The sequence below is a fragment of the Ailuropoda melanoleuca genome, chromosome 15 (assembly GCF_002007445.2).
Source record: "Ailuropoda melanoleuca isolate Jingjing chromosome 15, ASM200744v2, whole genome shotgun sequence".
In the NCBI taxonomy this organism is placed as follows: domain Eukaryota; kingdom Metazoa; phylum Chordata; class Mammalia; order Carnivora; family Ursidae; genus Ailuropoda; species Ailuropoda melanoleuca.
The window spans coordinates 57,263,744-57,291,639 of NC_048232.1; the positions used below are offsets into that span (position 1 = coordinate 57,263,744).

The window sequence follows — 27,896 nt, forward strand, 5'->3', positions numbered from 1 at the left end:
AATAAGAATAAGATATAATAAAACATTCAAATTCTGGGTTTTGAAGAAGCTAATAGATAACATCTCTGTCTTCCAAATAAGATCAAAGTATTCTGTGTGGCAGACAAGAATGAGAAAAACGAAAATAAGACATCATTTTACTTATTTCTAAATATATATCAGAAGACATACCATAGATCCAGACAATTATATTGCAAATTAAATTTATTCCCCAAAACTCCAGGATTTTTCTGCAGAAAACAATCCTAGTTCAGGTTCTCCAGGAAACATATTCTGAGATTCTTATATTTGAGCGCAGGACATTTGTTGGAGAAGGCTTTCAGAAACAACTCCTTTTAGGGGTGAAAGAAGCATAATTGAGCAGAGGGAAAAGGTAAAATGTAATAGAGTTGCAGCAGAGGAAGTGAGCTCCAGTGGTGTGAAGGGCCTTCCAGGTTGTCCCAGCTTGAGGCAAGAGGGTCAGGCTCTTATGCTCCTGCATCTCCACAGGAGAGGGTGTGGTGGACAAGGCAGCCATCTTCAGCTAAGGACAGTTTCCGAAGAGGTATTCAGCTAAGAGCCACACTTTCTCAGCAGCTGGGAGAATCTGACTCAGTTGTTAAAAGTGATCTGAGTGGCATATGGTAATATCCACTATACTCAGTAAGTTTATTGTTCATAGGTGCAACAATTTAGCATGTAAAATGTGTCAGCCGTCTCCAAATAAATCTATAAAGTAAAACCAATTCCAAGCAAAATTATAGCTGCTTTTTTAGGAACCTGAAAAATGTCATTCTAGAATGTGTATTGATGAATAAGAACCCAATATTATATAAGTCAGCTTTGAAAAAGAAGAGCCAACTTGCACCATAAGATACAAAGTCTTAGTATAAAACTAAGCTTTGTGGTGCAGACAAATAGACCAGTGGATATGAATAGTTTGTTCGGAAATAGACCTGTGACTATATTGGAATATGACATATAACAAAGGTGGGAAAGATCAAATTGTTTGGTAAATAGAATTCAGTAAACTAGCATCGAAAAGCAGAGCTGTATATAACCCATACACACTATAATAATCAAATGTAATTTAGAAAGTTTAAAGACTCAAATGTGAAATGTAAAGTTATAAAATTGATCAAATAAAATAATTAAGAATATATTTGCAACTTAACAGCAAAGAAATACTCTCTTAAAAGATACAAATAATACAAATTACATGGCAAAAATTTTTTTTATTGACTTGACTGTTTTAAATTAAATATTACTTCCTATGAAAGATTTTATAGAAAAGGTTAACAGACAGATTACAGACATAACAATAGCTTAATATCAGGATATAAAAAGAACTTCTGCAAATAAATAATATAAGGTCAGGTAACTAATGAAAAAGAAATATAAATACAATAGAAAAAAACATACATAGGCAGTTTACAGGGATTATGACTAATGCATAAGTGCATATAAAGAGATGCTCAGTTACATAACCAGAGAAATAAAAATTAAAACTAAGAAGTTGCGTGACTCTCCTCATCAGAATGGAAAAAATTAGAAAATTGGGTAATCCAAAGTGCTATCAGTAATGTGGAAACACTGATGTACAGCTGATGAAAGTAAAAGCTAGTACAGTCATTCTGGAAAGAAATCTGTCAGAATTTATTAAAGTAGGTCTTTGTATGCCTTATCATGTATTAGCAACAAACTTTAATTAAAAATATTCTATTCACCACAATGTAAAAAAAGAAACATATTTAAGGGTAATGTTAACATTAAGATGTGCAAGGCTCCTATAATGATAACTATCAAATACTGCTTTAAAAAAATCAAGAGATATATCATACTCATGAGTAGAAAGACTCAAATTGTAAAATGTCAATTCTCAATGATCTATAAATTTGATAGACCCATAGAAAGCTTTGTAGTAGAAATGGACAAATTTTAAAATGCATATGGAAATGCGAAAGATATAGAGTAGTCAATATAATCTTGAAAAAAGGACTCATAGTACCTGATCTCAAGACTTGCTATAAAGCCCCAGTAAATAAGACTACATGTAATGTGCAGAAAGATAGAAAAATCAATTAATGGAAAATAATACAGAGTACAGAGAATACTACATTTATAAGGTTAGTTGATTTTCCTTAAAGTTACTAAAACAATTAAAAGAGGAAAAGAATAATTTTTTTCTCAACAAATAGTGCTGGACTACTGTATACAGGGAAAAAAGTGAATCTTGATTCCTACTTTACATCTTAAAAATGAATTGGAGATGAATTATGGGACTAAATGTAACTGCTAAAATTAGAAAAGTTTTCAAAGAAAGAAGCAAGATATTTTCAAAAGCCTGGGGAAGGCAAAGATTTTTTTAGATAAAACACAAAAAGCATAACCCATGAAAGATAAATTGTATGTCAAATTTAAAGCATTTGTACTTAGACATAATTCAGAAAATAAAAAGAAATGAAAAGTCAAATCACATCCTGGGAGAAAAATTTGTATTGTCTTTCTGTCTTTCTCTCCCCCTCTTTCTTCTCTCTCCGTCCCACCTCCCTCTCTCTGCCCTCCATAGTCCTCTGCATGCAAACAACCCCTCCCCCACATATACATATCTTTTTTTATAAAAATTTTTTATTATGTTATATCAGTCACCATACAGTACATCCCAAGTTTTTGATGTAAAGTTCCATGATTCATTACTTGCGTATAACACCCAGTGCACCATGCAATACGTATCACATATACATATCTAATAAAGGCCTTTTAGCCAGAATATATAGAAAAAAACTCCCACAATCAATAGTATTATTTAAGTTATTTAAAGTTATTTAAAAATGGTGAAGTTTTGAGTGACTTCACAAAGGAAAATATTTGAATGGTTAATATGCACACTAATTTAAATTAAAACAACAATGAAACAAGTAGAACAACTAGATATGGAACTAGATATGGAACAACTAGAACTCTCATGCATTACTGGTATAATGAAAATGATAAAACCATTTAGGAAAATGGGCACTTTATAAAGTTATAGGTACTCCTACTCTATGACCCATTAATTCTACTCCTATATGTTTACTGAAAGGAAATGAAAACACATGTCTTCATAAAAACCTGTATGAAAATTACATAGCAGTTCTATTGATAAAAACCAAAAACAAACAAACAAAAAAAGCAAACGACATAAATGTTTATCAACAGCAGAATGGATAAACTGTGGTATATCCTTACAATGGCATACCTATTCAGAAATGGAAAGAAATGAGCTCCTGATACATACAGCAACATAAGTGAATTCCAAAAACAATAGAGTGAAAATACTGTATGATTGTATTTATATTAAGTTCAAGAGCAGAGAAAACTAACTTCTCCATGGTCAAAGAAATCAGAACAGTTGTTGCTTCTGAGGATAAATTACTGGAAAGAGGTACAACGGAACCATTTGCTAGTTATATTTGTCAGGGGGCACTAGAGAAACAATCAGTAGAAGACCCGTAGCTGTATTTATCTATATCTAATATATAAAATCTTATATAAAATCTCTTTATATAGGTATATAGAACCTAGAATAGCCAGTGCAATCTTGAAAAACAATAGTAAGAAGAGTCATACTACCTGATTTCAAGACTTTCAGGTTTGGCCTGAAACCTACACCATTGGCCCTCTCGTCTATCTATCTATCCATAGAATTGAGAAAGAGAGAGGTGTGTGTGTGTGTGTGTGTGTGTGTGTGTGTGTGTGTGTAAAAAGAGATTTTATAGATAGATTTATTTATTATAAGAAATTGTGTATTATTTATTATGAGGAATTGGCTCATTTGATTATGGAGGCTAAGAAGTCCTACGATCTGCAAGCTGGAGACCCAGGAGATCCTGTAGACCCTGGTGGTGTAGTTCCAGTCTGACTCTGAAGCTCTGAGAACCAGGAGAACCAATGGTATAGGTTCTAGTCTAAGGCTAAATGCCCGATAACCAAGACAGCTAACAGTGTAAGATCCAGTCCAAGTCTGAAGGCCTAAGAACTGGAAGTGCCGATTGTGTAAGTTTCAGTCTTAAGACAGGAGAAGACCTATGTTCCAGCTTCATCTGTCAAGCAGAGAGAATGAATTCTCCCTTCTTCCACCTTTTTGTTCTATTTAGGCCCTCAGAGAGGGCAATCTGGTATAATTAGTCTGCCGATTCACATGCTAATCTCACCAGAAACACCCCCAAAGACACACACAGAAATAATGTTTAATCAAATATCTCAGTACCCTGTGGCCCAATCAAGTCAACACATACAATGAACCATCACAGTAGTCATCTGTAAAAAATAACTAAATTGGACACTGTAATTAGCAAATGAACAAAGGGCTTGAGTAGATACTTCACCTAAGAGACTATCCAGATAGAAATAAGCACATGAAAAGATGTTAAACATTATTAATCACTAGGAAAATTGTTAGAGCCACCATATAATATCACTATACACCTATTAGAGTGATTAAAATAAAATACTGACAATACTAAATGCTGACAAATATGTGGCACAACTGGATTTCTCATACATTTGCTGAGAATGTACAGCCACTTGAAAAAAAACCATTGATTTCTTATAAAGTTAAATACACACTTATATGACTCAACAATTCTGCTCCTGGGCATTTTTCTTAGAGAAATAAACTTATGTTCATTCACAAACCTATACAAAAATGCTCACAGTAGTTTTATTTGTAATAACCAGAAGTTGGAAACAAGTCCAATCTTATTTAGTGATTGAAAGGATAAACAAATGGTGGCACATACGAATGGACATATAATAAAAATGAATAAAAAGCAACAAACTAGAACAAACCCCTGATATATATAAAGATTTTGATGGATCTTAAGAACATTATACTGAGTAAAAAAAGACAATCTGAAAAGGTTACATACTGTCTGATTTCATTTACATTACATTCATACAATATAATTATAGTGATGGAGAACATGAGTGGTTGTCAGTGATTAGATTAGGAAGAGGGATGTGACTAAAAGGAGAGCAAGGGAGTTTATTTGGGAAAATGGAATAGTTTCATATCCTGGTTGTGGTGATATTACATGAATTTATATGTATGATAAAATGCCATAAAAGTATAAACAAACCAAAAAAATAGTGCATGTGAAAACTAGTGAAGTCTTAATCAGGTCTGTGGCTTACTAATGGTACTGCACCAATGTAAATTTCCTGGTTTTATGAATCACACTTTGATTATATATCATTGGGCAAGTGGGCTGGAAGTTATACAGGGCACTCTCAGTACCAATTTTTGCGACTTCTATAGAAATTTTAAGTTACTTCAAAATAAAAATGTTGAAAATGATTGAATTTCATGTTTAAGTTTTATGCATTTCATTGCATGTAAATTATAGCTCTATAAAACATTTAAAGTGTCTTCCATGGTCACATATGTTATATAATGGGGCCTCTGCCTTTTTATTATATTATATTATATTATATTATATTATATTATATTATACAATGATGATAACATATTATAAACTGAGGGGCAAAATGAATGAATTAAATCTAGATCTCCCAAATATAATGCACAGTGAAAATAAGCAAATTGTGGAAAAGAGGCAGCACTTATATTAATTTTGAAAATAATATTTTAACATTTTTTGAATACTCTTACAAGATAGCTTATAAATGAACTTTGCTTTGTAAATTTTATTTCTCTTTTAAAAAATCTAGATAATAAGGAAATAGTTTTTTATTTTTATGTGTGCTATTTAGGATGGCTTAACTTCTAAAATTTTATAAATAAAGTGTTTAATAAAATCTTATTTATGAAAAAAGCAGAAGAGGAATTCCCTGTTCTTTATTAAATGACAGGGATTCTGTATTTTTAATCAATTTGCATGGGTTGGAGGTGAATCAGAATCCAGATGCTTAGAAGTCATGTTCAAAAATTCATGCTCCTCATTTCACTATGAAAATATGGGGGAATCATTGAACACTACATCAAAAACTAATGATGTGCTATATCTTGGCTAATTGAACATAATTTTAAAAAAAGAAAATATGGGGAGGGAAATATTACAAACTTTGCAGGCGGGATCCACAAATGTGATCAGTTCAGAAAACAAAGATATATGAAAATTTTACAAAATTACTATTTAATAAATATTTGCTATTAAATTGCACATAAGAATATTCTTATCTAACATTGTCTCATAACTGTTCCCTGTGGTATAACCATACAAAATGTTTAATATCACAATGCTTTAGAATTAAACATACATTTTTTACAAACATTTTATTTATTTATTGACAGAGAGAGAGAGAGCACAAGCAGGTGGAGGGGCAGGCAGAGGGAGTTGGAGAAGTAGGCTTCCCGCTGAGCAGGGAGCCTGATGCAGGACTCAATCCCAGGACCCTGGGATCATGACCTTAGCCAAAGGCAAATGCTTAACCAACTGAGCCGCCCAGGTGCCCCTAAACATACATTTTTTTGTAGAATAGTGTTAAAAGTATGGTCAGTCATATTCAGTTTTTAAATATATCCATTTTGCACGATATAGAAAAAAAGAGAAATCATAAAGAAAATTCATCTTAGCAGTAAAAGGAAGAATAGTATTCAATTTGAAAGCCAGTGCTTTCAGAAATAGTGGTGGAATACTAATGCATATGTGGCTGTGTCAGATCCCCTACTGACCTATAACTAAACCCTTTATAAAACGTCTAGATTTGCATTTAATCTGCCACGTGGCACCATTGTGAATTTGTTTATTCCTGTTAAGTTTCACTTCTAAATTTGATTCCCTGTAATAATCTGGCCTACTTAGTAACTCATTAATTACTTTCTACTTTGGAAGAAACAACCTTTTGGGTGTCAATGGTTAGATGGTAATGCAATTTTTGGAAGGCATGCTTCACAAATATTTTCTTGACGTGTAGGTATCATAATATTTGGAAGAGGCTGGGATTTCTACTTTTAAGTAGATGTAGTGAAATTGTATCCTCAAACTGAAGCAAATAAAACCTGATTTTAAAATCTTGAGTCTTGTAGATAAAGCCTCTTTAGCTAGCAGGAGGGTCCCTGTGTTGTTAACATGTTTTTCCTTGTTTTGTAACTGATCTCACCAACACTGTAGTATTGCTTTGGTATTTCCCCCTTATTCTTGACTGGTTCTTTTTAAGTCTTAGGATTGATGGAGCTATTCTAACGAAAATAATAGATATGTGTTTTTGCACACTAATTGAAATAAAGTTCAGAAAGAATGTATAACTTTTTTCATATGAATTACAAGTATAAATTGGAAGTCTATTGTTATTTATTTCATTTTTAAACTGTATTGTACTGAGGTCTTTTGACAATACAATTGTATCACTTAGCTAGGTACATCAAAAAGTGACTGACATAGAACGGTTTCTATTTAGAATTCAGCAATAGCAAACTTGCTTACTTAACAATGAGAAGTTCATGCTTGTGACAGTGAGAAGAATTTGGGAAGGGGAATGTAAAGGAGAAGGGTAAAGATCTGAACTTGGAAGAGAATGATCTTTAGATTCTGTTTTCGTGGGATTTTGTAGCCCATCATGTGGGGATGGCTTTTTAAGCACAGTGAAGGTTTTATGGCTTTATTTTGCTCTACTAAAATTTTTCTCACATCGAACATTAGGACAGTGCTTTCTCACAGGATTTCAAGCATCCTGTGGTTTGGGTTAAATCCCAGTTATTTTGAGGCTGCTTTGCTTTCCTTCATGGCATTTACCCTTACTTCAGGGTTGAATCCTGATAAATTGGTACTTAATGATATAAAGCATTATGTAAAATAATATATTGTAAGCAAGAAGTGATTCTTTCAACTGTTAAGTTCAGTCCAAGGTAGTAATAAAAGTTCAGATGGTAATTTTAGATGTGATAAATTATTTAATCCTATGTCCTTAAAATAATATATCTTGAAATTTCTATATATTTACCATCACCCTTAAATTAGACTTAATGTATAATATCTTTATATTAAAATGGTTTTAATGAGAAGGTAGAGATCTTTTGTGACTTTGTAGTATACAAATATGGGATGAAAGACACTTTGAGGAACATTGTTGAGAAGCCTAATACTTATAGCTGGTAAAATATAAATATTGCAGATAATAATCCAATATGACATTTCTAACATTCAATTAATAATTAAATAATATACTTGGTAAATAAGTGATGTTAAGCTGTTTAAAGTTTCATCAGTTGCCTTTAAGATTGATTTTCATCAAAATTACTGTACTAAAATGTTTTCTTTTGTTGTACAGACTCAAATAGCAAACCTCAATTTTAAAATCGGCTCTTATTTGCAAAAAATGCTTTGACATAGTGCATTTGTTCTGCCTGGGCAGCAGTAAAGGATTGTGGTATCATTTTGAAGAAGGTTGTTTGACAGAGCCTGTTTGTTTATTTGGGGTAATGTGAGCTGCATTCAGAAAATGCCATATTTTGTTTCATGATTGTATACATTCTCTCCCATTGCTCCCAGGCAAGACTTGTAAGCAGAGAAGACACGGATTTAGACCTTTTTTCCATGACCAGTGGAAGTGCTTTGTCTATGAAGAAAGAAAAAAAAAATCAGGCACACAGACACTCAGCGGGATCTTCAAGTAAGTTGTGGTTTCCTTCAGAATTAATTTAAAAATCACAAACGAATTGATGGAACATAAGGCCAACAAGCATTCTTTTATAGATAAGGGGTAGGATGCCAGCAACCAGAACTGCCTGAAGTGTGTATTTAAATTTTTTCTTTCTTTAAATGTCTTCTTTTAATATAAACCAAATTATTTACAAAATTAACAGCAACAATTTTTATTTTAATTATATTCTGTGACTCAGTGCTCTACTCCCCCACCTGCCATGAATTATATTGAATTATATGATCATTTAATTCTAAAGGAACTTTTTTGGCTAATTGTAAAAAGTTGGATTTATATATCAAAGTAGCATATTTTGGCCTCTTGTCATCAACTTAATTGATGTTGTAGGTAACCTTAACCTTTAAAAGAAACTTTGAAAGTAGCAGATTTTAGATAATAATACTATACTGTCAAGACCCTGCTTTAAAAACTATTTCTGCTGAATAGATGGCAGTTTATATTTATTAATGATGACTTTTTACACTTATAAACTTGTCACACACATCTATTATCTTTAATATGATTTCAACAAGAATTGCATTGTGGTTATAAACCCTGAAAAAAATAAACATTTAAAAATATTTGTATCTTGTGGTAATAGAGTCTAATTTTTTCAAACTCTTCATATACCCTAGAGGTTTTGAAATGTCTTCTATGTTTTGGTATATTAGTATAAAAGATGTTTTATTTGACATCATATTTTGTTAATTTCCCCAAAGTATAGTGAACCTCAAAAGTCCACACATATTAACTTAACTTTATTACAATATTAAGGTTTTTTGAAAAAATTTTATTATGCATTGATATTATAGTTTTATACATACAAAGTCAATACTTTTTTAAAAAAAGATTTTATTTATTATTTGACAGAGAGAGATAGAGCTCAAGCAGGGGGAGTGGTAGGGAGAAGGAGAGGGAGAAGCAGGCTCCCCACTGAGCAGGGAGCCTGACATGGGGCTCAATCCCAGGACCCTGGGATCATGACCCAAGCCAAAGTCAGACACTTAACCAATTGAACCACCCAGGTACCCCATAAAGTCAATACTTGATTCAATGTGAAAAATTCAAATTATCCAAATTGGTGCTTTACAGATAAATGAAAACTTAGAAATGATTCTCTTTTTATCCAGGCATGTGTCATTATTAGTCTAGTCATTTAAATCCATTAATATATGCAAGTTCATTTTGATAAATTTTAATTTGGTCTTGAAATAATGATTTTGATATATCTAATTCAAAAATATTTCCAGGCTTTAAGTTCTTAGAATGCTTGAATTTTCTTTACTCGATTATAGAATCTGATCACAAAAGGTTGCTCTCATCAATATGGTTAAGAAAGAAACATTTTATATTTTAGGTATTCACTAAGTAAAATTATCAATCTAATATAAAATTTTTGCATTATTAACATAATTTGTTAATTACATCAGCTTTCAAAATATACATTATATTCAGAAGTAATCAAGCTGCGTCACACATAATAATGAATAATGCTAGCTCCATTTTAAGCATTGCATATTATGAACTCATTATCACTATGGAGCAGTGTACAAAACAAACGAATTGCTTTGTCATGTCACAGAATATCAAAGTTTCTATTTATAATATATCATCTGACTATTAAAACACAAATAAGTCAATAAATCAGCAACTATTCTAAAATGTACAAGCTTTATCCTTCACTTACGTAACATGAAATCATAGATTTTAGAGAATATAAGATCATTATATAGATTTAATTTTTTAATAGTCTTCTTTTCTTTTTAAATTTTAATTCCAGTATAGTTACATACTGTGTTATTATTAGTTTCAGACATACATTACAGTGATTCAACAACACATTCTCTAAGGCACGGTAATATGGCTCCCCTCACTAATTCTGATTGGTTGTCAGTAAATGACATTTTAACGAACACTACTAAATCATTAAATCTGTTCACTAAGTGACAATTTAAGACAAGCCATGTTAGAAAAATATAGTTTTTATCCAATAACAGAATGATTATAAATAAAATACCACTTATTGAATTATTGTAGTTACTAGTTTACTACATCTGTATAATATAATGCCTCCCAGCATCAGTGTGCCTGAATTTGTATCATGACAATTTCCTCATCCTTAAAATAGGAATGCTAAGACAACTACTGTACCTACCTTTAGTTGTTGTTAGGATAAAATGTAGAGCATTTGAAACAATATCTGGCACAAAACAGGTACTTAATAAATAGTCTTTATAATTGCCACCTATACATAACCATAAAGAAGAATCATTTGAAGTAAGATATTAAAGTCGCTGGTATCTAAGCAAATGGGCTAACTAGCTCAGCTTATAAGAAACCTACTCTTAATAGTTTCTTAACTAAAAAACCTAGGGTAGCCTAATATCCATAGAAAACTTTAACCACCAACATCCTTGGGTCTTAGGCCTCCATGGCCCTGGGCCAACCGCGTACAGCTTTGGTATTTTGAAAGCCCCTTTTCCTCCAGCTTTTTCTCTCTCTTAAAAAACTTGTCACCTTATTAAAACTAAAGTATTTCTTTTAGCTTTGCAAGCCAAATCTAGAGAGTAGTTTATGGGCTGCAGCTATAAAACTCATTCAGCCTTTGAACTTTTCTATATATTTCTCTTTCTCTATTGCTATAATATTTGTAACATGTATTCTGTAGAATCAGATAAAGTCAGGTTTAAAATCCCAGTTCCACTATCACACAGAAGTTGTGTGACCTTAACTCTAAGAACAAGTTAACTCTCTGGAAAATGGGAATAATAATGTATCTCATAAAGTTTTGGTGAGGAAGAAATGAGTAAAAATATAGGTAAATCATGTGATACATTGCCTAGCGTATAGTAAGTACTTGGTTATATTGTTTTTGTTTTATGTCTTATGTTGTTGTTGCATAATTTTAAACAACTTCAAAGTAGAATTGTCTTCTTCTCTGTGTGTCAAATAATACCAGAACAGCGTACTTTCAGCATCATGCCAGTCATCTCAAGCAATACTGTCTTAGAGAATTTCCTAAGTTCTCTTCCCTTTCCTTTTAGGTCTTTCTGCTTTCTTTTAAAAGGCCAAGATAGTCTTCTGCTACATGGCCTTCTAATCTAAAAGATGAAAGAGGGCACATTCTTATTTTTAAAATGCCGTTTACAAAATGAGTTTGCAAATAAATTCCTCATTTAGACAATATTTAGACAAAATATTTGATTTCCTTAAATGATTTTGGCATTCTCAATTAATTTTTCCATTTGATACTTAAAGGATGCATTATAATAATAATTTTATTGTTATAACAATTTATAGCTTTACACATTTATTTTAATTATCTTTTCTTATTTATACTAATTTTTTTCCTTTGGCAGCTAAGCTAATATAAATAAGACTCAGAGTTTATTTTCTTTGCCTCTGGCCCAAAAAACTTAACAAGGAAAAGCAGCAACTTGAATCTATCTTTTCTTATTCCAGTGCTATCTTGCTTCCGTGCACTAACATATAATAGCTTAACTGTAAGAATAGAACATAATTAATGTAGTTCCTATTCATTTACTAAATGATCACTGCTCACTAGATACCTAGTTTAGTTTCCCAGTTGCCCCCTCCTAATAATTTCTGCACATTCTGGAACATACTCCATTTTCAGAGTTAGCTAGGGATTGAGAATCCACAGTACCCCTGTAATAGTGCATAATCAGCCTGAATTCAATTTCTTCTTGAAGTATATCTACATTTTCTTGAAATATAAGTCCTTTTAATATGGTATGAATTTTCTGAATATAGAAAAATGTATTTATTTTACAAGTGAAGCAGCTAATGTAGTTAAAGTGCATGAGAAAGGCTTCTCAGAGGCAAAATATTTGATTTGTACCTGGAATGACATTTGGGATGTAAGTAACGAAAGAAGTGGAAGAAAGCCATCTTAACAAAAGCAAAGGATAAAATTTGAATATATGTTTGTTGAACATTGAGCAGTATGTCTGGACCAGAGTTTGCACATACTAAAGTAATGCAAAATAAGACTGAATTAAAAATGAAGCCTAGTTTCAGGAAAGTTTGAAAGTAAAGTAGAATTTTGAAGGGCTTAGTCTCTAGCAGGGAGGAAAATCTCTCTCAGTAGTACTAATCAGACTTCTTTTCAGATTCTGTTGGACACAACAGTGTCCTACTGATTCTTTTATGTTTTTTGTTTATTCTTTTTCTCCCCTGCTAGCATGTATGTTCCGGGAGGTCAGAGAATTTAATGTAGTATCCTAGGTACCTAGAACAGCTCCCTGGCATGCAGGCCCTGTAATATCTATGTAATGAGTGAATGAATGGATGACTGACTGGCTGGCTGAATGAATGAATGAATGAATGAATGAATGTATATGCTCCACTATGGAACAGGAAATGTCACATAAGAGCTAGGAAGAGAGTATTTGGCAGTTTACTGCTCCATAGTGGGAGGCAGGATATTCTGACAAAGAAGGGGGGTAAAACCTTAACTGTTTGATAGACCTTCCACAGTATCTGGCAAAGCTTCTAAGAGCACCTGATCTATCCAGAATCCTGGTATATACAATCTATCCCAACAGTAAGCGTTTTCTTCCAAGTAAGTCTTTCAAACAACTAATCATGAGATTCAGATGCCCATGGATCCAACCTACTTAAAGCAAATCCTGTCATTTGTTCAATCAAAAATATTTATGGGGTGCTCTTGAAGGCTCAGTGCATCACACAGGTGAGAGAGTGCTGAGCAACACCGGTATATCTCTGGCCTTCATGGAGTTTATAATTTATATAAATATATGCTGTAACAGTCTGGGTCCAATCAGAAGACAGCTATCATACAGTAGGTTAAACAAGGAAAGTTTAAGTATTATTATCTATACTAAAATATTATCCATATCAGCTATGAAATATAAAGAAACTCTATATGGTACCCTAGGGCTGAGGGAGAGCACCCAAGGAAGGACGAACTTGGAAGAGGTTCAAACCTCATTGGAGAAGGTGTGGTTCAGCCACCAGAGAGCAGACAGGTTCCCTGGTTTGGCCAGACGAGAGTTGGTCTGGAGTTACTGGGCAAACAATAGGCAATTATCTGGAGTGGGGGGGGACGGGGGGGGAGCAAGTAATGAGCAATTGGTAACATAGGCATGCAGTGAGAATGGGCACTGATAAGGCTTAAGGTGGTTTCCCTGTTTTTCGTATGGAGAGGATAGCACACAGATTATTGCTAGGCTGAAGCTGTGGGGGTGCAGACGAATCCTGTTCTGGGACTGTGGCTCAGGCAGGCTGCATCAGAGGTCCTGAACCCACAAGGCCACCTGTGCCAGAAATTGCAAAACCTCTTCTAGCAGTGTCCCTTCAGCACCCTCTATTGAGAAAGCTTAACATTTTTCTTACTTTAAAGGAGAAATGCTTAAAGAAATTCTTTTATCACAAAACATATAATGAAGGGTGTATTCATTGCTTGTAAATTGATAATTGACATATGCATGTACTAAATTACTACTCTCTGAATAGCATATGTGTATGAATTATGTATATTTTAAGAATTATATAAATTATATGATTCATATATAAATATTTATTTATATATACAAATATAGATAAATATTTATATGTATAAATATATATAATTATGTGAAATATATGTGTATATATATGTGTATATATATATGTGTGTATATATATATATGTATATATATATAAAACATCTTTACAAAAGTAAATTGAACTCACTGTTCTTCTCTTTTAAAGAGTTACAGCTTGGCCCAAATTAAGGCCTAGTATTATTTTACACACAGCCTCTTAGGCTAGAAGATATGCTTGGGTGAGGAAAATTGCAAAAAAAATTTCTCAATTGAGAAGAATTGAGGAAAAGCGTAAGAAGACCTCAAATTGTTAAGAGAATGTCATTCCATCATTCCTTTTCTCTTTCTTCTAAGTTTTAGAGGCTACTTCCAGCCTATAAAACTATATCATTAACTAAGGAAAATAATTAACTAAGGAGTGACTATTTTTTTTTAAAGATTTATTTATTTGTGTGTGTGTGAGAGAGAGAGAGAGAGACTGTGGGGGGAGGGACAGGGGGAGAGAATCTTCAAGCAGACTCCCTGCTGAGTGCAGAGCCCAACATAGCGCTTGATCTTACCACCCGTGAGATCATGTCCTGAATAGAAACCAAGAGTCTGACACTTAAACAATGGAGCCACCCAGGTGCCCCAGGAATGATTTTAATAAAGTGTAGCATAGCTCTCACTAAATTGGAATTATGGAGTCCAGAGGTAAGAAATGATTAATATGTCAGTTGCATTTTTAAACACAGTGAGAGACAGTGTGGCATTGGTAAGAGTATGTGTTAAGAGACTGGGAAACAGATTTCTAATCCTAGCGTGGCTCCTCACCAGCTTGTGACCTTAGTTAAGTCCTTTACAACTCCTTTGTAAATCTAGTAGGTAGAAGGCAGCCTGGAACAAAGGAAAGAAATTTGGGGTAGGCCAGATTGAATCTGAATCCCATTTCTTACACTTGTATTTTCGTGAGCTTGGATGAGATATTTCAGGTTTGGTTTGTCCATTTAGAAGATTTCATGGAAAATTAGATAAATATATAAATATGTATTTTTGCCCACATGTAAAAAAGATGGAAAAAGAAAAAACAAACATAAAGGAGACCCAAGAGTCCTGATAGCTTTAGAATTCCATGATCCTGGAAATAGAATGATAAAACTTTGTATGTGACAATTTCCCAATTAAAAAGCAATGGAAGCTATTATTTCTGATATTTTATAGTATGACAATCATGTTTGTAACTGAAAATTTTCTCCACACCATAATACTTCTGACTCTGATTTCAAATGTTTTCAAATTGTCTCTAATTACTTTAGCTAATTATAGTCAACTGAGATGGGAAAAAAAAATAAACCTTTTTTTCAAATGTTTTCCAAGTAAAGATCAGAAGAACCCCATCATCAATGAGAAATGACAGCTATTTCATAAAATCAAGTTGAATTTCAAAAAGCTAGAAGTGATCCTGAAACTCAACATGCCTATTGTAAAAATTTGGCTTAAAGATATTCTACTATAAATACTTAGTAGTGGGTATCTTGATGTCCTAATATATTTTTTTAATGTGAGAAAAGACAAACAAGCAAAATTTCCTAATAAGAACCCAGTCAACATTTCATAGGGTGTACTTGGAAATGATCTTTAGCTTAATCCTCAGCTAGATATTTACTTTTTAGAAAGAAGTTGTTTGTAAATTTAATATTGAAGACACTAAAGAGGAAACTAGGTATAGAAATACAGCTACAAAGTAATTTAATGAATAGGTTATCCTGAAAGTACTTAATTAGTAAAATCTATGATGTTACAAATGTAAAATGTTATGATGGGAAAAATGAAGGAATAACATGTTAGGCAACTGTCCTCTTTAAGACAAATTTCAGTTTTTCAATTTGTAAGACTTTGTGAAAGGTGACCTTGCTTTTAAATCTGATTATTCTCATGCAGGGCTATAGTCCCTTTGGAAGTATGTTTTAAAGAGAACTCTAGTATATTATGGGCCAAAACTAGAAGGAAAGAGAGACAGTCTCTCTTTTTTCTTAAGGGTTCTGTTTTTGAAGATGAGGTTAATATTAATAATATTTTATATTCACTTTGAATGAATTGTATCTTGGAAGTTATTTGTGGTGGTCTTATTCAGTGAGCATTTATTGAGCACTTAATATGTATTAGGTATGATTATACTTATAAGGATAATTTCAAATTCAGTTCAGTTCAAATTCAATTAAATATCAAAATTCTAAACTTTTTAAAAATGCAGGTCAGCCTCTGTACCTTATAATTATACTTAATATAACAAATGTTTTAAAAAGTAGAGGTTAAATTCCACATATGAATAAAATCATATGGTATTTGTCTTTCTCCAACTAACTTATTTCACTTAACATAAGACTCTCTAGCTCCATCCACATCATTGCAAATGGCAAGATTTCATTCTTTTTGATGGCTAATATTCCATTGTATGTCTATACCACATCTTCTTCTCTAATTAGCATTCTGACTTCTTTGATAGTTCTGCTACCTCCTACTGGTCCCTTACATTGCATAACTTAAATTTACAAATCAGTAGATTTTCTCATTGGATGTCTAGAAATGTTTTACATGTAACTTATTTTCTGCCACAGAGTGGTCAAAGATGAGTAAAAGTTACATTTAATCATGTACCTATTTGCATATTTTTCATAATAAACTGAAACTATACATAAAAAGAATAAGTTGAGTTTTTGTTCAATTGCCCACTGATTAGCATATTGGTTTTACTTATACCCGGCCTTTAAAAAAATCTAGATTAGTTACATCATTCTGATATATTTTCTTCATATACTATCTGGAAAAAACATGTAGTCTCTAGTATACCATATCAAATTTTGCAAAATTCAAAGAAGACACTACTCATTAATATTACTTTATTAACATGTGTTCATGTAATACAGCCAAAATCAACTCAAATACAGGAGTATTCTTTGAACAACTTCAAAAATTCTGGTAACAACTCATCTACAAAGACCTTGGGGAGTAAACAGAGAGAGAGAGTGGTATAAGTAAACAATAAGAAAGTCTGAAAAAAACTTTTGGTAATTCTTAAATTTAAAAAATCATGTTAGGGTTTATGAAATCATATAAAAATATAGATGGGCATAGATACGGATACACGTATAGAAATATCTTTCTCTTATATTTCCTCACTTACAGAAATTGAAGATTGTATTGTTTTTCATTAATACCTTTTATTCATTTTTAATTTCATAGGCCTTATTTCCAGGTAATGGACAGTTCTTTCCATTCCAAGGCATCCAAAAACAGATACGCATCTTACATTGGCTACCTAATGATTTTCTTTATGGTACAGTTATGTCAGAGGCATACTTTATTTCTCTTAAACACGATACTATCTTCTTTACAATAAATCTTAGTCATTTGAAGCTGAGTTTCAACTCAGTTACTATCACCTTTGGGCAAATAGTTTAACGGCATTACCTCCGTTTCCCCATCTTTAAAATGAGGGTGATGTGTGTCTTGTGGAGTTGTAATGAGGATTGGAAGAGTTGGTGAAAATAAAGTACTGAGCAAGGGGCTGGGAGGTAGTGAACTCTTACATCCCCGCAACATCACATTTTCAGGCAAGTTATGAGTAAACTGACAATGACAGAGATTTGAAGAGGACATGGACAATGAGAAAATATGAGCCCTAACCTGTAATACTCGTAATAGTTCTGAGAGTAAAAAGTAATATAACTGTGCTTAAGCAAAAAATCTTGTGGATGCTGAATGCATAATGAAGAGGTGTTAACTATGTGCACTTTTAATTAACTGCCATACTAAATGGTATAAGTGGTGTCCACCTACAAAATCTTCTAATAAAATAATTCCACGATACCATTGTCCATGCGGATTGTTGCAAAAACGCATTGTACAAGAACTAAAAATTGACTGTCGTATCTCCCAGTTAAATGATTGAAACTTCCATCCAATATAGATATTATATTTTTGTCCAGATAAAAAGAGGGTAAGGATAAAACTTTATAAACAATTATGACCAAGTTGAACTTTTTTTGTTCTATATATGAAATCTGGCTTTGCTTATCATCTTTTTTTTTATCTGAAGTGTTTGATTTATAGTAAAATGTCAATAAAAAAGCTAGAGCAACATCATGTAGAATTTTTTAAAATTTTTGTTCAGGAAGAGTTGGTCTCTAACAATGTAAATTTGTAAATTTTAAGGCTCTTTTTATTATTGCTTAAACCATTAACTTGGACTCTTCTTGGTCTCAATTTTTTTGGCAGAAGCTTTAAAAATACGAATTTGTTAGGTCTTTTATTTTGTTCCTGAACTTTGACAATTAATCAAACACATTAACATTAACACTTTAACCTTAAAATATTCCCACAACCAGAACTAGATAATCAAAATTAATTATACCAAGAGCATGTTGACATGGTTGGTGGAGTCATCTAATACATATGTATTACAATTCTAGTACAAAGTAGGCACATAATAAATAGCTGTTGATTTAATGTCTTTTAACAACTTGATACTGCCTATTTCCAAGATCTAAGACAATTTAATGAAACAACAATGATTCCAGACACAGTTAAATGTAACAGTTATTAGTAATCACAGAACAGTGTTTACAGATCTAAAACCATAGTTTCACCAGCAGCTGACATTATCCAGAGAATGACAAATTTCAGCTGTACTTGTGTGAGAAAACTAGTTGTACATATGGCAACTACATTTATTCTTTGTTAAAAATAAAACAAAAAAACAGACATTTTTAATATTTTTGAGGACAGAATTCATGAATGCTCTATTGATATTAGATTAAAGCATCATGTTTCTAACTGTAGTATTCTAGTTCTTATGCCTTTCCTTCATGTTCATTTCCTTTTTTAAAACAAATGGCTATACTCCGAATTTGGGGGGGGTTGTCGTTGCTTTCAAACCAATTTCTTACACTAGCTAATGTGGTGAGTAAATAAATGGGTATGGTCAAATGTGAAATGCATTTGTCAAATGAATGAAACTGAAGTGCAATAATATAATAAATCCTCAGGCTAGTCTTGTTTATTGTTGCCAAATGTCTCCCTGCTAAGAACTAATAAGCATGAAAAGGGATAATGAAAGTTTCCATGAAAAGTTTTTGGGAAATCTATCCACAAGTCTTCACTATCTGGGAATGTGGAAATAAGTATTTGTTTTATACAAGTTCCATATGAGGACTGTGAAGATGGAATTATTAGAATAGAGTAAAATGGAAAGCAACTACAGTGTGATAGTTACTAATATTATTTGGCACATGGAAGAAAATTGACGGGGAAGGTCCACTGCAAGGCAGAATAGAACAGTGCCTGTTATAAAATAGGCACTAAATAAATACATGTTGAATGAATATGTAAATAAAAGGATGATTTTAAGATTTATTTATTTATTTTAGAGAGAGAGAGCTGGGGGGGGGCATGGTGGAGGGAGAGAATCCAAGCAGACTCCCCAGTGAGTGCCAAGCCCTAGGTGGACCTTGAACTCACAACCCTGATATCATGACCTAAGCCAAAATCAAGAGTCGGATGCTTAACCATCTGAGCCACTCAGGCACCCCTACAAGGAAGATTTTATTTTATTCTATTTTATTTTTCTTTATTTATTTGACAGAGAGAGACAGCGAGAGAGGTAACACAAGCAAGGGGAGTATGAGAGGGAGTAGCAGTCTTCCTGCCGAGCAGGGAGCCCGATGCAGGGCTCAATGCAGGGCTCGATCCCAGGACCCTGGGATCATGCCCTGAGCGGAAGGCAGACGCTTAATGGCTGAGCCACCCAGGGCACCCCTAAAAGGAAGATTTTAAATTAAAGCTTTCAAAGACCCCAAGTGATCTCAAAAATCTAATTTGTGTTTTAAATGTTTAAATTCCAAAGGATAACTGCTTAATGATAAACATTTGAAGATTTACTTAAAATGCATGTTTTTGCTAAAAGTTTACTTTGGCTAAATTAATTAACATGGGAAAGTGAGAGGTAAGACAAGATTATCAGAAATTAAAATAGTGTTATATAAGAACTAGGTTATTTCAAAGGGATATACATATCAATTAAGGGTAGAAGATACTCTTAATTATTAGCATCATTATACCATTGTTCTTTAATTACAAACAGTTATGGACACTTGGTTGTAAATATAATAAAATTGAATAGAGTCCTGAAGAGAACAATAAAAAAAAATGATTAAAGGAGTTGGTAATAGACCTTACCTGAGGTGATAAGAGTAAAGGGACATATGATCTGATTTTTAGAAGTGACAGTGTTCAGTAGAAAATGGATAGCTGGGTAGTTACAATTTTTATTTCCTAGTCAATTTAGAAATTTAAACACTCAATAAGTATCGAGTAGGAATCCAGAAAATTGCAATAATCAAAGTAATATAGAATAGTTAACAATGGAAAGAAGAGTTTTAGTTAATCTAAGGGCCATATGATAGAAAGCAAGCCTAGTTCTGAAAAAAAAAAAAAAACCTATTTGTATTTTACAACTGAAATAAATCACTCAAAAACATTCCCCTAGAAAAACAAATAATAATATTGAACAATATTAGTATGAGAACCACAGAATTTATAGAAATAAGACAATATTTTTAGCACCACATTTTAGCCATCTTTGTGCAGAGACAGCCACAAGGTATTTTCAAGAAGAAATCAACACAATAGTGTGTTACAGATAGTAAAACCTGGCAAACAGTGTGTACAATAAGGGGGCCTTAAAACTTCTAGATCAAATTTGAAGGGCCTTAAAACTTCTAGATTCAAATTTGAATACCACAAGGTATTTTCAAGAAGAAATCAACACAATAGTGTGTTACAGATAGTAAAACCTGGCAAACAGTGTGTACAATAAGGGGGCCTTAAAACTTCTAGATCAAATTTGAAGGGCCTTAAAACTTCTAGATTCAAATTTGAATACCACAAGGTATTTTCAAGAAGAAATCAACACAATAGTGTGTTACAGATAGTAAAACCTGGCAAACAGTGTGTACAATAAGGGGGCCTTCAAACTTCTAGATCAAATTTGAAGCTATTATAAAAGATCAAGAAATAGGCAAAATACAAAAGTAAAAATCTATATAATATCTATCAAAATAAGATTCCTCACTCTATTTGGTATGTATTAGATTTTATGCTCATTAGGAACTGTTTTTCAGATAAATATATGTAGCCAAGGCAAATTATATGTGTCTGATTTAGAAATAATAGACATCATGATTTTTACCAACAATAACAAATACTGAGGATATTTTCTATCAAATGTACCAAACCTAACTGATTTTCTTAGTCGTACGTCTCTTAAATATTGGGTAAGATGACTAATTGTAAATGTCATTGTCCAACTGAAATATTGAGAAACAGAAATTTTATTAATATTTTATAAGCTATAGAGAAAACTTCTAGTCACTGGAAAAGCTTGAAAACAATTTGAGAAACAAGCAAAATCACCGTGATTTATTGAGGAAATCTGAATATGATATAGACAACCTGTTATCCGTCTTGTTTTCATTCTCAGTGTTCGATTTTAAACTACCTAACTGAAGTTCACTGTAAATGATCATTATAATTCAAGGTTGCACATAGCAATGACCTTAAAAAGCAACTGTTATTTGAACACTGTAATAACTACCTCAGCCTCAAGCTTACCCAGTGTAACTCATTCACAGCACTTAAATTGATGTAAACGCTTTGCTGCTAAAAATTTGTTCTGGTCACTTTCATTAAAATGTTGAATTTTTTTTTCTCCATGCTTTACTTGTGCTGTATCTGGTGTTAAGCAATACAATATGGGAAGGACTTTGAAAGGATTTCTCTATCCAGACACATAGTGTTGGGTGTATCGATTAAAATCCAATGACGTATTACCATACATCATGAAATTTCTATTTTGACCGGTTTAACGAAGTTTTTTTTATACATACCAGGAGAGTCATTCAAAGCATTTTACATATTAAATTACTTATCAAAACACAGCATATATAGACCTTGACATTTGTTAAAGAACCAAGGATTTAACCAAAAAATTTTTTTAAAGGACCAGAACAAATCTTTAGCAGAACACAGATTATGTGGCAAAGAAGTGACTTAATGGAAGATAGAGCATACTTATCAAGACATACTTTCAGCATATATGTAAGAAACAGATTGGTTAATTTGTATGATCACCTGCAAATATACAGCAGACCTTTGTTAAAGAAACATAAAATCTATAACAATAATGTCGCAGGAAAGAGACAAAAACTGTTCAAGGTCCTTTAGTCATAATTTTTTTTATTCCAGGAGCCCATCAGTAGGTCTAGCTCTAATTTTTTGAGGCAAGATTCTCTCGCTATTGTATTTTCATGGAGGTAAGTAATTTTAGAATGATTATACATCGACTGTATTAAATTGCTTCTTTATTTTCTTTTTTCCATTTCTAGAGTAGTTACAGGACGAAGTAATAGCTTTATATAGCCAATATGTGGTTCCTTTATAGTTGTGTTGTTTTACTCCCTGATTTATGTTCCATGTATCTGGTGGTTCAAGAATTTGACAACAAAAAGACTCTCACTAAATGCAATGAGAGAATAAGCTATATTGATTACTGCCCAAATTATTTATTTACAAATATCAAAACAATAAAATGCAAGCTTTTAATCACATCAAAAATGTATTTTTAAAAACTATATGTATACATAAGTATGTATGTAATTTTAAAGACTAATTTCCTACAGCATTTTCATTCCACCGAAAATATACTTTAAAATTATTATAAAGGTGTTTAAAAATATCACACAATATGTGTGTGATAAATTATTTGCTGAAGGGGGTACACTAAACAATGAAAAATTTACAAACTGCCCTCTAAATATAGGGTTACATTGTGGGTGAGTACAAAAAGACTTGAAGATTCATCAACAGCTTCAAAATAACAAAGACAACAGAACAATATTAGGGAGAAAAATTGTACCATACAGTAAATTTGTAGTCAATAGAAAAATCCTTTAGAATACAGAAACACTGTTAAGAATGAATTTTGGGCTAAAGAAAAGCCATGTTTTAATGCAGTTCAATTTATTTCATTTTGAAATAATTATTTTAGAAGTCTATGAAATTATAAATATTTCAGTACTTTGTACAGAAAGTGTCTCCCTCCCTACATATTATTTGTCAACTTTGATAAAAAGCTTATATGAAGAGTAAAGGCATTAAGTAATACATCTTTATACAATTAAGTTACTTTCATAGACAGTATTAACCAATAATGAACTATATTATTGGATTATATTTTAAAATACATACTTACTTGTACATATTACCTTGATTAGTGCTTGCAAGGAACTTGATTTAGCTTTCTCTGTTGGAAGAAAACATTTGTCAGCCATTTATGGAAATCTGCTTACTCTTTTTAAAATTAATCTGTGTTTGTCTTAAATATATCTGAATTCTAAATGTGTCCCAGTAGCTCTTCAGTTCTCAGACCTCTCTGCTACCCCACCCCTTCAGCCCCAGCTTTCTCCCCAAATTATGTGTTCTCCTAAATACATACTTGCTATCCAGGAAAGAGTTTATTCATTAAAGAATGTTTACTGCTGGGGCAAGGTGAGAGTTTGCTGTTACTGTTGTTGTTTTCCAAAATAGACCAAGAAGACTTTCTGTTCTGCTATTTGGGAAAAAAATATATTTTCAATATGTAACTAGCAAGTAGAAAGATGGTAAGTTTTTAGGATACTTTCTTACATTTTTTAGGCCACTATTTTATCATTAGGAAATTCTTTTTAAAAAAATGGAAATTCTTGCTTTTCTGCATTAGTAATATTCCTGTTGCTTGAGAGAGTTCATGCAGTTTTGCAAAGGACTACTGACTGATTTAAGGAAGTAGCTTCATGCAGGCTAACTCTGGCCGGCACTTGGAAGCCAACGGTAATTACCTAGCATAGTTTTCTTCCCTCTGTCTGCCTTTGAGTACCAGCTGTGAAGGTCTCTAAACTCCTGAGCCATGTTCTGTCTCTAACTCCATTACACTCTTGAGCCTGTATCAATAGATATTACTCTCTCTGTCTAGCATACCCCCTCTTAATAGCTTCTTTTCCTGCCTTTCACTAGTATTCTTTTTGTAGACTAAAAGTAAAATATGCTACCTTTACAGAGGTTCATTAACTACTTTGAATTTGTTTTCCTAATCACAGTTTTAGTATAAAAATCCAAAAATCAGTACTCTTTTAAAAGAGCTTTTAAATATAAAATGGGTTTTACAATCAATATTAACCATCATGCTGCACCATGTTTGAAATTAAGGCAAATTTCCACAAAAGGTCTAATGTTTCCTAACCTTTCTATTTAGACATATTTTTTAAATATTTTAAGTTTTAGTTGGAGAAGCATTAATTTTTTTGTAAAAAATTAAATATTTCCCTTCCTAAACTTATTTAAAGGACAATAGCATCACAATGGAGAGTCATGTGGTTTGAAACTTTGCCTCAAGCCAGTACTAAAGGAGCTCTGGAATTCCTCACTCTGCTGCTTTTCAGACCCTTTCCCCACAGATCCATCCCTGTGCTTGCTTAATCCTCAGGAGATTTAAAGCAGATGATCATAATTCTTTAATAGTATTTTTGATATGGCATCTTGGGATCTTGCTGAGTAAAACATTCCTAATCTACCATCCCATTCTTTCAACTACTATTTATTTTTAGCCTCTAACAATTTTTGGTACTTTTTTTCTGGATAAGTTCTAAATTGTTGACCATAATGATTTCTTCCATTTTATAGCACCTGTTTACAAAGCACTCTCATAGGTGTTACCACCATTGCAATATAATCAGAAAAGCAGTACCCTTCACAATAACCCTGCAACACACAGATTGTTTCCCTCATTTATAAAACTAAGGCTTAGAAAGGTTGTAACCTGTCCGGAGTCACAAAGCTAGGTTTTATGCAGCCTCAGATTAGAACCCATAAATTTCTTTAGATTCTAGATCTAATATGTTTTCTGTTTTGCCAGGAAATCTTTTTTTTCTGAAGAAGTCCTTAATTCAGAAGAACTATTTCTAAAACTAATCATAACATACTCATTTATGAAAAGACAGTGATAAAAATTTAAACTATGAAAATGTAAACAAATTTAGATATCTAAAAAGTAGAAAGATATTATAATCTCAGTCTTGAGATACCAGTCTTGATTTGTAGATAGAAGAAAACATATCTATTTAATTTTTTCAATCACTTCCTTTTATTTGAACAAAATGTAAATGTACTTTATACCAAACTTTGATTATTTTGCAAACGAAAAGGTAATTCAATATGCTTTTTTATAAATTCAAAGATCATATAGTTCTAGAATGTGTGTTGTTGACAAATATATTTCTTACTTTAAAATATGATTCTACTTTGATCAAGTTAAGTGATGGGTCCTTTTAATATCACTGTCTAGGTTTTTCAATTAAGGGAATATTTGCACCAATGATAGCAAATACAGGACCTTCTAAGAAAGAACGTATATCATTCCGTGACAATCCTGTACAACTCAGTGGTGGATGGGGAAGTGGCAAAAAGAAGGTGAAAACTTCAAACTAATTCTTCAAGCTTCAGCATTCAAAACATATGGCACACAGTTTTCTCAAGAGATCTATGGATATCTGGTCATGTTACCAATTGAATACAAGGTTTTAGAGTACTGTATTTAATTTGTATTATTATACATATTCCACAATTTTGTTTGCTGATGGGGTTATCTGATTTCCCATCTGTAAAATACAGTTTTGCTATTGTTCCTTTGTTTATGAGGAATGGCCTCCAGAATTAATTCTTAAAAATATTTGAATGGAATTTGCATATCCAATTTCTTCTTTTGTTTAAAGATTTTATGACATGTGTGTTAAAGATGGTTTTTGTTACCAGTAATAAGTTGTAATACCATACATATACTGTAAGAGAATAAAACTATAATTTATTGACACTGTTAATAGTATTAATGAATAATTAACACATTGATGAATTATATTTGACCAGATTATAACATTAGATATTTCAAAGATAAATTGATACACAAAATACTTAGACAATGAAAATGGCCTTCTTTTTTTTTTTACGTTAAGTCATCTTAAATGGAGTTAAGAAAATATGCTTTCTGTTTAAACTAAAATGAAATATCAATTTAAATATTTATATTGTTATATATTCTATCATTTGAATTTTAGTTACAGCGCCTCAAAATTGATTTAAAAAATCTTTTCAAAGCTCCATCTTAAAATTTTGTAATATTAATCTATTTTCTAAAGTTACAGACCAGTTTTGTTAAGTTCTTATTATTTTGTGATTAATATTCTGTGATGTCTTAGTAAATACAATGTGCAAAATACTGTATTTACCTCTCCTGCGCCTTAGGATTTTTACTTGCCTGAGTCTGGAGCTTTTTTCACCAAGCTTAAGTTCTCCAGTGATTTCCCAGTGTGTTGCTGTGTAATAGGATCCACTGAACTTTAGGTTTTTTTCCCTTTGTTTTTCCTGCCCTGAATTGAAGTATTTCGTCTAAAAATGACTAAGCAGGTTTAGAGATGCATTTATTTAGTTCGTGCCCCCTATCGACTTTTAGAGCTCTATTGCATTTCAAACCTATAAATCTCTTTTAACTTGATTGAGATAGAAATGTTAATGAACCTTGAGCTGGCAGTCAAAGAAAACAGAGATTCATATGTTGTGGCCTGGAAATTGAGCTTCAGAACATAAGCTCCATGTGTAGTTGCTTTATGAACATGCTGTTATGTCATCCTTTTACTAAGAGCATCCACAGACCAGCATAATGTAATGATGGAAAATATTTTATCTCAACTTATTGTGAACCCTGCAAGAGAAGACCACATCAGAGCTGAAACTGATGGGGTTTTATGGTTCATATGCTCAAATCAATGAAATGGAAAGGTTAGTATGAGAAGTGAGATGTTTATGATTAAACTGTTTTAGTGCCTAAAAATAATTTAGTCTATAGTTCCCTTATTCTGTGATTTGTGTAATTGTTTCATAGTATTAATTCTGAGGCAGATGATGGGTGCTGACGCTTCTTAAATTTGTAGGTGATAATTGATGAAGATATCAATAAAATAGTGTCCTAATTATGGTGTTAACTTGGAAATTCTTTGTAGTGTTGTTTATTGTGTCTGGCCTTAAAATGTTCATTTACAAAATCAGAGTTCAAACATCATTTTTTACATTAGTTTATTTGCGTTTTTTAACATAGAAAAGGTAAATTTCAAAATTGAATACATTTTTTAAAATAATTTAATTTTTTTTTAATTTTAAAAGTTGAATAAAACCTGAAATAAATCAAACCAAGAGATACTTTTTCTCCTGCTGCCTTGAGGGGAGACATTAAGGCAAATATTTGTCTTTAAGATTTGAGAAGGCAAAAATATGAGCCCTATATTGTCACTTAGTTGACTGAATTTTAGATTGATAGTGATGGACCCAGGCAATGTTACTATTCAAATGCACAACCCCAAATGACATTTTGTCTTTCCTGAACCTTTCCCAATTCTGTTCTTGCCTTCCTACCTGTCTCTCACCCCAGTGCTATCACAATCACCAAGCATTTCCAATGAGAATGACAAAGTGAATCCCTGATCACAAAAAGGCTAGTGGAAGTGTTGGGCAGTGTTTGGAGATTCCAGAATGTCTTGATATGAGAGTTAACTCTATTGGTTTATGGAGGTATCACCTTACCAA

General features: G+C 32.3%; 1 protein-coding gene across 1 annotated transcript in view; it reads left to right on the forward strand.

The window, feature by feature from the left end:
- Positions 1–26,243, forward strand: part of LRRIQ1 (leucine rich repeats and IQ motif containing 1) — a 183,096-nt gene extending 156,853 nt beyond the window's left edge. Inside the window, exons 22-23 of the mRNA XM_034643664.1 lie at positions 8,472–8,592; positions 25,609–26,243. Coding sequence (XP_034499555.1) covers positions 8,472–8,592; positions 25,609–25,751 — 264 coding nt within the window. The 3' untranslated portion in view covers positions 25,752–26,243. The remainder of the gene's footprint in view (positions 1–8,471; positions 8,593–25,608) is intronic.
- Positions 26,244–27,896: the final 1,653 nt, after the last annotated feature.